This window comes from Cryptotermes secundus, unplaced genomic scaffold, assembly GCF_002891405.2.
Source record: "Cryptotermes secundus unplaced genomic scaffold, Csec_1.0 scaffold286, whole genome shotgun sequence".
NCBI classification, from domain to species: Eukaryota; Metazoa; Arthropoda; class Insecta; order Blattodea; family Kalotermitidae; genus Cryptotermes; species Cryptotermes secundus.
Genome location: NW_019736399.1, coordinates 220,280 through 231,733, shown reverse-complemented (window position 1 = coordinate 231,733; position 11,454 = coordinate 220,280). Strand labels below are relative to the sequence as shown.

The 11,454-nt window shown below is 40.9% G+C and overlaps 1 protein-coding gene across 2 annotated transcripts in view; it reads left to right on the top strand.

Moving 5' to 3' along the window:
• LOC111869847 (neuronal acetylcholine receptor subunit alpha-7) overlaps positions 1–11,454 on the top strand; it is a 72,463-nt gene that overhangs the window by 10,986 nt on the left and 50,023 nt on the right. For both annotated transcript variants that reach the window (XM_023861678.2, XM_023861679.1), the window contains exon 2: positions 7,138–7,274. In XM_023861678.2, the coding sequence (XP_023717446.1) occupies positions 7,138–7,274 (137 nt within the window). The remainder of the gene's footprint in view (positions 1–7,137; positions 7,275–11,454) is intronic.

The following is an 11,454-nucleotide window of genomic DNA, read 5'->3' as shown; positions in this document are numbered from 1 at the left end:
TGTGACTCGCTATGGTCGCGAGTAATGTGGACGATATGACAAGTGACGAGACAAGCAAATTTAAAAATTTTAATTTAAAAACTATAGCCAATAAATTAAAATACGACTACAGCCTATACACACTACGAGTAAATATACGGATCCTCACGCGCCGAAGCCTGGCGAGCAACTGAAGTAGTGTGGACGAAGATTTACGAGCACAAGTAAAAGCCAGACGAGTCTCCCGACGAGCACAAGCCTGGCGAGCACGAGCACGAGTAATGTGGACGCGCCAAAATACGAGGCCAATTGAAACCATACCGATTTCAGCCAAAAAGAATTTCGAGGCATGTCTCTTACGGGTTCCAGCTATGTCGCAGATGTCAGAAACTCTCCACGTTTCAGAAGTTAATTTAAGATAATTTTCCTCGCTTTTATTTCATATGAATTACTTAGCAGCGACGGAGAAAAACAAATAAAACGAAAAACATTCTCCGCAGAGAATTTCTCGTTCACAGTATAATAAGTTAACTCACACAGGCTGTGTTCTGCTAGTTTAATTTCATCATCCTCAGGTTCCGCTAACGGCTCCTACCGATCAATTCAGAACCGCCCTCTTCCTGCCCGCTATATGCAAACGTTAAAACATACGCAAATATAATGGATCTGATTTTATTTCAGCGGTGACTATTAACAGTAAGATATTCTGGGCTATAACGCCTAATAACATAACTCTGCTTGACGCCTTAATCTTATTCTCGCATGTTCTCTCCGACACTGAAGAAGGAGACAATACGCTTCGCCGAAACGTCAGTAATGTTATCACCCCTGTAAGACTCTCATAACGCCGCTCCATAGCTCAAGCGATTAGTCTCTGGCTTCCCACCGCGGCGGCCGGGTTCGATCCCGGTTCTGGTCAAGTGGGATTTGTGGTTGACAAAGTGGCGCTGTGGCGGGTTTTCTCTGAGTACTTCGGTTTCCCCTACCAATCTTAATTCTACCAAATTCTCCATCATCATAATCATCCGGGGCAGGCTACAATAGGCCAATCAGTGGCCGCCGTGCCGAGTGGACCCAGTTGGACTTCACCCCCCACTAAGCGAATTAAAAAAAAAAGACTCTGACATCACCCATAGTTATTTTTATTCTTATTAAGCCATGGACGCAACCAGATCTCTCAAAGTGTCGGATAAGAATATGTTACCACTGCTCATATTCACCCCATAGGCCAAATTGAGTCCATATTTGTCGTACATTTCGTCATTAAAGAGAGTAGATGGTAAAAATTAAATGTTCTCATGAAACACTGGAAGCCCCCACCCCCCACTCTCGGGCACTAGGCCCTTTGAAACATGAAACTTATTTAAACCACGCTTAAAATTCAGTTCGTATCCCAAAGGAAAACACTCTACCTCCATTACAAATATAAGTTGGCCGTGCTGTGTAAAAAATCGTGTTTATTATACGGAACCCATAAATACACTCTGTGGGCAAAATGTTCTTTAATGTTAAACAGGTGGTGTATTGTCAAGATTTAAAGCGATTATAGGTGTTTGGTTTGGTAATTGGATTTATTGACCACTTACAGAGCGTAATTACAAGTACCTGCAGCGCTGTCGCTATTTCTGCATTTGGCATTTCGCTACAGCACGCAATAATTCTTCTGTCTGTTGTGTCTTCACCAGTGGACATTCCCCTGCTTCCGGGCTCACATGCTCGCAGGCTGGCTGCCTTCTCACACCAACATCCTACTCTTCTATCTACCGTCTCAAGATACCCCTGTAATCAAAGTCGAAGTCACATTGCGACTGACGGTCAATCAGTAAGTCTTGGTGTCGAACCCCATCTAGGGCTCATGACCAGATATTTATTGATGTTTAACAGTTACGGTGTTCTTTTTGTGAGGCGCTCTCTCTGACGAGAGGACGGGTCTGTTTTTTTGCATATGCTGGCCGCGCCATAGCTCAGGCGGTTATTCGCTGGCTTCCCACCGCGGCGGCCGGGTTCGATCCCGGGTCTGGTCAAGTGGGATTTGTGGTGGACAAAGTGGCGCTGGGGCGGGTTTTCTCCGAGTACTTCGGTTTCCCCTGCCAATCTTGATTCGACCAAATTCTCCATCAACATAATCACCAGGGGCCAGGCTACAATAGGCCGATCAGTGGCCGCCGTGCCGAGTGGACCCAGTTGGACTCCACCCCCACTAAGCGAATTAATTTATGTGCATATGCTGTTGGTCCTTGGCAGCGCAGTCTTTCTCGGGTCTGAGTCCCTTGGAACTCGCGATTATGTTTTACTGTCTCAGATTTCATACTTTCTTTTTCGTCGCGTCCTACGACTTGCCGGGTCACGGTGGAGGTATTTGACCCCCCCCCTCAACACGGGTAAAGTCGATTCCCATTCCCGTATTCTCTTGTATCTTCTCAGCATGGACCATGCACAGAGAGCACAGCCCCTCTATTCTTGCATTACGCAGACTACACAGAAAACATGTGTCACGTGTCAGACTGCGGGTTCATTGGTCTGTTAGTAGCACTGGACGTGACGCGGACGACATAGAAAACACAGCCTCATCTACTGTTGCATGTTGGACCATGTTTACAGAGCTGTTGCGTGGCAACGCGTTGATTAAATCCGTTACAATATTATAATTCTGCATTCTGCTCACAAAAGATATTAATTTGTTCCAGATGGTTCTCATAACAAAGGGTAATTGTTTATTTAAATGGCATCAACTGGATGGTCTTTGTAGCGGAAACGTAACTTGTTTCCTGTAAGGCACGAACTGAATATTTATATAACATTTTTAAAAATATCAGTATTTAAAGGGTTAAACAGAAGAAAACAATTATTTCTATAAATCACCGGCATGAAAATATGGCCCTACATGTCTGAGAAACAGGCCGTTGTTGGAAACATATCTCTCTTTTATTGTCTACATCTAAAACAAATTTTATAAGTCAACAAATACTTAAATTTTTATATTAACAATGGGCTGTATGAGTCTTTCTTTAGGCCGTGTGCACCATCCATTCCAAGAAATACGAAATTCATATATATCATCTGAATGGTATAAGAAAACCCCCAAATTCTTGCACGGGTGTTCAAAGCCGCGAACTTGTCACTTAACAATTATGAACTTTCATGAATTAGATGGAAGCAGTTCTGTTCATGGGTAGAAGTTTCGGGGAATTGAAAGAGATACACTTGATGGCAGCTGACTGATTAAAGACTTCTCAACCATTCCAGTAGTTAAATTCGTTCTCTAGTTTCGTTTCCTGCCCAATAAAGTTTATGTCACCTGAGCTTTTCAAAAGATGAGCCGTATGGACTAACATAGTGACTAGAAGTTCAGATGTTTCATGCGTTCGAAAGTTCTTTGTATCCTATTCTCGTGCGTAGCATCCAGGTTGAGTGTATTCATCTTCTGACTGGCGTACTTTCATTTTGATATCACAAAGCAACTTCCTTCAGGAATTCTTGTCAGCTGCAACTCTAAGGACACCATTTTGAGATGGAATGGACACGATCAGTAACTCTGTATGTGCATGTCTCTATCTGAATAGAGTGAGCTACAGAAGTAGGGCTTTCTGTCATAGCGCTGTATCTTCACACAACAGAAATACACGTAAACAAAGCCGACAGCCTTCCGGGAAGATCAAACGTTACTTCGTTTCACTCACAGAGGAATATCAGCGAAAAAAGAACTTATTTCTTGACGCATATTAAAAAAAAAAAGATGTTTCGGGTGTTAACTGAAAAAAGGACTGGAAGAACAGGATATTGTCACGTATAGGGATTTGGCGTGACGAAATAATAATGGGTTCTGGATTTGATGATTGGCTTTATTGGCACTTATTTACGATTACAATCAATTATTGAAGTTCAGAATCGATCTTGACTGCCGAGGACTCTCTTCATTCTGCTTCTCGTTCTAAAACTGCCTACAAAGTCAAAGTCAAGGTCACATTGTGAGTGACGGTCAGTCAGTCAGTAAGTTATTTATTACTGTTGGCAGTTATGGTCTTGCTTTCGTTAGGCGCCCTCTCTGACGAGAGGACGGGTCTGTCTTTTATATATGCTGCTGGACATTGCCAGCCTTCTACGACTCGCAGGGTCACGGTGGAGATATTCGACCCCGCCTCCACACGAGTGACTGCCTACAAACGACCTTCGTTGTACCCTATAAACCTTCGGCACGGACCACGCACAGAAAACACATTGAGAACACCGTATTCTAACAATCTCTATATTGTTGTGTTATCACGGGAATGTCTTTGTTAACATTTGTTGCAGTGGGAACAAGTACTATTTACCTAGCTGTTGCCTAACAATGGGCATCCACTTTAACAATATTTTGGGTTATGACGCCTTGTAGTTTGGAGAGAGAGCCTAATGTTTCGGAGAAATATCTCCATCTTCAGAGTAGGAGACTAAGCCAAGCAAGAAACCAGCAGAAGCAGCCGGCGAGCTCAACTTGGTTTGTTCCTTGGTTTACTATTATCCTCTGAAGATGGAGGCAATATGTTCCACCAAAACGTCTGGATCTGTCCATACTACACGACGTCATGACCTAGAAGATTCTGTTGTTCATATCCACCGCTTTCTGAGCGTCAGATTTAGTATGAAGGATGATCACATTGCAGGAAAATCTGAACACGCGGAGAAGTTCTTGAGAACCCGGTAGTCGTTCAGTTGGCCAAGCATTTCTGTTCTCATTACTGAACCCCAAAATTTATTATGCTGACTATAGCCCGCAAATGGATCCCATCTGGAGCCAACTGAATCCAGTTCACATTCCTCAAACAATATTTGTTTATAATTTATTTCAGTAATATCCTTTCATCTATACGTAATTCTTGATGGGCGCATTTTGAATGAATGAATGGATGTATGAGGGGTGGGCTTCCTCGGGTTTACACAGCGACCTACAGTGGTCTATTGTGCTTCCCCTTTTGATTATCTCCTCAGCAATCGTGCGCTTCAAATGAAGTGTAGGATTTTGTACGTGGGGGCGTCAAAATAGTCACTTGGTTCCATAAAGTATTGGCCCAAGTGACGTAATCTTAAATAAGCTAAGGCCTCACATTCACACAGGATAGGTGTGGCTGTTTCATTTTCTTCTTGACACCTCTCACAAGTGGGACTATCGCCCGCCACCATGGGCGCATTTTTGTTTTAACAAGGCATTCTGAGGCGTTGAAAATATTTTCATTCATATTCATGTCTGATTACTGTTACTGTTAACATGGCAAGTAGTAATTATATTTTATAAATTGGAAGTTTTCGTATAGATAGCAACTTTTTTTATTCAGAACTTTCAGAAATACTCCTCAAACTCCATGGAAGAGCCCTTCTTGAGAAGCCTGTATCCTCTCAACTTATCTAAAGATTTCCACAATGTAATTTTATAAAACGAAAATAAAGTAACGAGAAATATCATGAACTATACAACGGTTAAGATCGCCCAGTCCTCACTTGTTAAGTTTCTAACGGATTAGATGTAATGGACCAACTTGGGCTTATGGGAACAGACAACTTGATTAAGTTCCGAGGAAAAAAAAAACTGCAGAAGTATACTTGTTTTTCATAGAGTTAACCGCGGATCAGGGCACTAAACGCTTCATTGAATCGCTGTTCAGTAGAGCCGTACAAATCCGCCTAGAGTTCTTAACATCCTGTGAAATGAAACACATTTCCAGGAGTATAGTCGTTTCCATATACGAGGTCACTTTTTGGACATAAGTCGGGTCATTTGCTGTCCACACGTCCAGAGAACACATATGCAATATCTAGGACCATGAGTCTTCTAGATTGTAAGGCAGTGTAGTTCGGGAGGGAGTCAGACCTTTCGGAGAAACATATCTCTTCCATTTTCAGGACCAAAGGAAAGGTGATATCTAGTAAATTTCCAAACGGCAGGATAGTCTATGTTCCAGCAGAAATTCGAACCCATAACCTACGGAACTCAGCGTCACAAACCATTACCTCTTGAGCTACATTGCCTTGTTTTAGCTTGTGGGTTTGCTTTTTTTTCACATTGATGAAAGTAAAGATACGATTTCGCGAGCTACAAGCGAGATCTGAGCCCATTTCGTTTACGTCACAGGAACATGTTCCTTCNATTTGTTTCATTTTGGTCCGTCACACTAACAGTTACAATTATAAAAGACAAGTCCGTCCAATGTGACTATTTCAGTTTTCTCACTTGATGATTCACTAGCCTTACATGTTTCGATCCATTTGGATCATCTTCAGAGGCACCAAACACTTTTCTGAAACCACTATCACAACAGTTGTCAATCAAAAGTTTTAAAAACTTTAAAACAACTTTAAATATTTCTGTAACCAGAAAGGCTACTGTGATTGATAGATGGAACATTGTGTACTTGGACATTAAATGTGTATTTTATTGACAACTGTTGTGATAGTGGTTTCAAAAAAGTGTTTGGTGCCTCTGAAGATGACCCAAATGGATCGAAACATGTAAGGCTAGTGAATCATCAAGTGAGAAAACTGAAATAGTCACATTGGACGGACTTGTCTTTTATAATTGTAACTGTTAGTGTGACGGACCAAAATGAAACAAATCAAATTCATTAAATAATAACATACAACATAACAACGGGCCTCCCCACATCAGCCACTGTGTACACAATATGTCCGTATAAGCATTACATATATTACGATTACAACTGCCAACTTCCAAATACCATCACATGTACAGCTTTTGACTATACTTTTGGCTATGTAACTGGTTATTGTAATTTATATTGTGACATGTTGACCCCTACCTCCCCAGCTCACTCATATCATTTTATACCACTGTATACACTTGGAAGTTTAGCGCTGTATCCTATATTTGACATGCAATTCAGTAACGAAAAGTTTAATGTATCTGCCTGATGATGGCCTTTTGAAGGCCGAAACATGTAGCAAAAGTATCTCCTAGAGCTACTTACACGTATTATTGATTGTTATGACGGTTTTCAGTAAGAAGTAATATATGATACACAACACGATGCATTCACTGAAAAAATATCGGTAATTGTGTAAATTTAAGTTTTTATAATTGCAGCTATGAAGTTTACTATCTTCTGGAATTTGATGCTCTGTATTTTCATAGTAAGGTTCTCGAGTGAATTAATATACTTCTTTCAGTGCTGGGAGACGAACAGGAATATCGACTCACGCGCTATCTGATGGCCAACTATGATCCTTCGGTTCGTCCAGCCGAAAATTCGTCGGAACCGCTCAAGGTCGTGTTCGGCGTCTCCTTGCATCACATTATCGACGTTGTAAGTACCAACATCACCCTTACGCATAGTGGTGATTTGTAAATAACTTTCTTTATACAGAGCTACTATGTTAATCACCGGTCACAGCAGCCGCGCGGCCTAAGGCATGAACTGTCTTCCCTCGCGCGGACGCTGGGATCGTCGATTCGAATCTCATCCAAAGCATGGATGTTTGGTGTGTGTATGCGTTTATTCTGTGTTTGTGTTGTCCTGTATTTAGGTAGCGGCCTTGTGACGGGTTGATCACTCGTCCAAGGATTCCTATCGTCTGTAAAATGATCAAAGTGGGGGAAGGGTAGGGAAACAACCTCGACGCCATAAAGGTATAAGACGAGCGGACTGGGTGAAGGTTCGGCCACACAGAGCGCTACGTACGCGACGCACGCTACGTAAGCTATGTTCGCTATACGAACAGAAAAATATCTCCCTTTATTGCCAATGTGACTGGCCAAACAGACTTCCGTACGCTACGTACGCTATATGTTAGCTGTGTCGCTGAGTGTACACAGCGTACGTAGCGAACACAGCGTAGCGCTCTGTGTGGCCGAACCTTAAGTATAATTCCTGTCCCTCGAATCGCTTAAGTCAGTATATTTCTCATACTTCCATTCCATAATGACCTATGGATTGATATTTTAGGGGAACTGTTATTATAGTAACACAATATTTAAACTCCAAAAGAGAATTATTAGAATTATGGTAGGGATTGGAAATAGGAAATCGTGTAGAGAATATTTTAAAAAAACTAAATATATTACCTTTACAATCACAATATATATATTTACTTTTGATATTTGTGATTAAGAACAGTGAACACTTAAAAAGAAACTCCCAGAGGCATAATAGAGACATTAGGAACAGTCTCGATATGCATTACCCACGGTCTCATCTGTCACTGTACCAAAAAGGCTTACATTATACAGGGATTAAGGTTTTTAATAGACTGCCTGCTCCTATAAAACTATTGTCAAATGATATAAAACAATTTAAAAGCGCATTGAGGGAATTTCTGTATCTTTATTCCTTTTATTCACTAGAGGAATATTTTAATATAATACAATAATATACTTTATAATTTTATTTTGATTTTATATTCATAATGTTTATATTTTTGATACTATTATATTTATATCTTTATTTATGCAGAAATATGATAAATCCATTATATGTTTAGGCTATTCTTATTTTATTGTACCTATTTTATTGTTGACAAAGCTCTGTATAGGAACTGTTTTTTCTTTTATAATTATCTTTGACATGTTCTACATCCTGTGGCATGTTTGTCAATAACGATTTATGGAACAAATAAAAAAGTTAAAGTGAAAGTGAAAATGAACTACTTCCAAATTTGTCAGTGTCGTTCCAACTGTAGTCATTCGTTCGTAAAAGATAACTTGTTCGAGCACATTATCCGTCGTTATGTTTTCTCGCGCTGTTTTCCTCCTGCTGCGTCGGTGTGTTGCCTGTTGTTTATTGTGGTTGTTAACGGATGTCGTTGTAATGCTATTATCTTTGTTATTATATGCTCCATTGGTTTGTATGTTTCACGGTGCTGAATTAGTTTAGTGTACGTGTCATTTACTATTACGAGTAATTGAACGACTGTAACATTCTCTAAAGGATTTTGGTCAGTCGATATAGCTGAATATTATTTGTCATTCTCATGTAATAATAATTTAGGACAGGCGTACCCAGCGTCACGTGCATTAGTTATAGCGGTTACACGGCCGTACAAATTTGTACAAGTTGTAAGATTATCATTGATCTACGGTTGGGCATCATGCCATTATTAAGTGTTGCGATTCACAATTTTTAATTCCCCGGCATTAATAAATATGACGGATGCGCGAATTTCTGAAGTTGGAAGCAGCAATAGAACCCTTCATGTAGGTATGAATAATCCTTTGACTTCTTCTAAGGTCTAATGGTCAGATTTATTGGCTACAGATTCAGAGGTTCCGGGTTCGATTCCTGGCTCTACCACATTTTCTAAGTAGTAGTGGGTCTGGAACGGGGTCCACTCAGCCTCGTGATGATAATTGAGGAGCTATTTCAAGGAAATGCTTGTTCCGGTCTAGAAAACCGAGATTAACGGCCGTGGGGATTCGTTGCGCTAACCACGCGACATCCTCTATCCATAAAAGTTGGCACTAACTTCGCCGACGAACCGTCGGTCGGTATAGTTCGCTTGTGGACTAAAGGCCACGGAGTTTGTTTTTTATATGAATGATCCTTTATTTACATAGTGTTTGTGTTTATTCATGGCATGAAAAATTTCTAAAACATGGAATATTATTAATTTTAGACAACAATAGAAGTTTTATTTCTTGACATTCTTTCAAATATATGACAGCCCACCACTACCACCTCGCTGTGTATTTTACACAATTAAATCTATTATAAATTTGTTTTCTTTCAGCGACAACATGTATTCCGTAGTAGCTATATAGTTTGGAAATTTAACCTGGGATGTACTGAACAATTTCGGTCTTGTGCGGTAAAATTACTAACAGACATTTCGATATTGGAAGCAACATCAGTGTTCGCAGTTAGAGACGCTGGTCAAATTGCCATGCTTTCAGAACTTTTCCATTGTTGCTGGTTATACGTTACACGTCTTATAATACATGAAATTATTTGTACGCTCTCTACTGTTAACACAACCCTATGGGCCTCACGACCTGTTACAGGGATACTTTTACTTACTGTTAACACATTTTACGAAATGAGTAATGGGATATAATCTTACGAAAATTAGCTCTACAATCGGTCCTGCACAAATTTCCAATAAATATATGAGCCACTTTAAGAAATTAGGAAACAGTGTAAAGAATGAAATACCCCGAATGATAAATCTGATACGGGGAAACCCCGATATATCTTCTGTCTTTGCTAATATATGGGGGAGAGGAGTAACGATAATGATGGAAGGGAGGCAGTCAGGGAGAAAAGAAGGAAGGAGACAAAGATACTAAAAGGAACAAAGGAAAAGAAAAAAGATTTTTTTTCACCTTCATCTTTGATGGCTCATGCATTATCGGCATATAGCAATAAGAAGATCCGTGGAGTTGTCATGGGAAAGTTAGGTGCCAGGCATTTGTGCAGGCCTGGCTAGGATGTAGCACCATAATTTATAGGTGTAATTCCACATCGCATGGAAGTTGATCGTTTCCACTACACAGCTGACTGTTAGGGCGGGTTTACACTGAGGCAACCATTGGCAACCGCGCCGCATGCTGCAAGTTGCTCACTTGCAGGAAGTGTGTAGGGCAATCGCATGCGGCTTGCGTCCTGCGTCCTCTAGTTGCTCCAGGCCGCTAGTGGGTTCAGTTGCCTACTCGCATGCGGCGCGATGAGTTGGGACTCTGATAAAGCCAAGTATCTTATCGAAGAGTACCGCGAAAAGAGCATTCTGTGGGATTTGCGGGATCCCAATTATAAAGACAATCGGAAGAAGTTGAAGTTATGGGAGGAATTAGCCACGAAGTTTGAATGTTCGGTGAAGGAAGCGAAAGAAAAGGTTGAGAATCTCAGAACGACCTTCCACAGGTATAGAAAGAAGAAGAGCGGATCTCTGACGTTTTCTTCTCCTCCTCAAAATGAGATAAGCCGCAGCAGCAACTGTCTGCAGTGACATCTCTACACAAGCTGACGTAAAAATTGAAGCAACCAGTCGCTGTGGGTGTAAATGGGCTCGGTCGCATGCGGCAACGGTTGCTCCTGGCCGCATGCTGCATGATAAATTGGACGGCAAACATAGTCGCCCGAGGAGGGCAACTAGGTTGCTTTAAGTTGCCCCACTGTAAACCCGCCTTTAGGGTCACATGCCGCAAGTTAAACTGGCGGAAATGCCGTTGTCAGGTGCTGACAAGTTTACTCGACAGTACAGGAAATTATGTTTCATATCGAAACTCTTGTATCACTGCATGACAGAGATGCCGTCTTGTGTGATAAGTTAATCTTTACAGAATATACAGGTTTGGAGAAAATGACACTGTTCTAATTTCAAAACACTTAGTTGATTTTGTTATGTTTAAATGGTAGGGTTAGAAAAGAACATCAGGTCGCCATGTTGCAGGAGATAAGTGTTCTTGAAAATGTGACTGTATCGTGAAACTTGACATTAAAAATCAATTCCCACCTCCCCACTGACTCCATGTTATAAGTGTAGATGCATTCC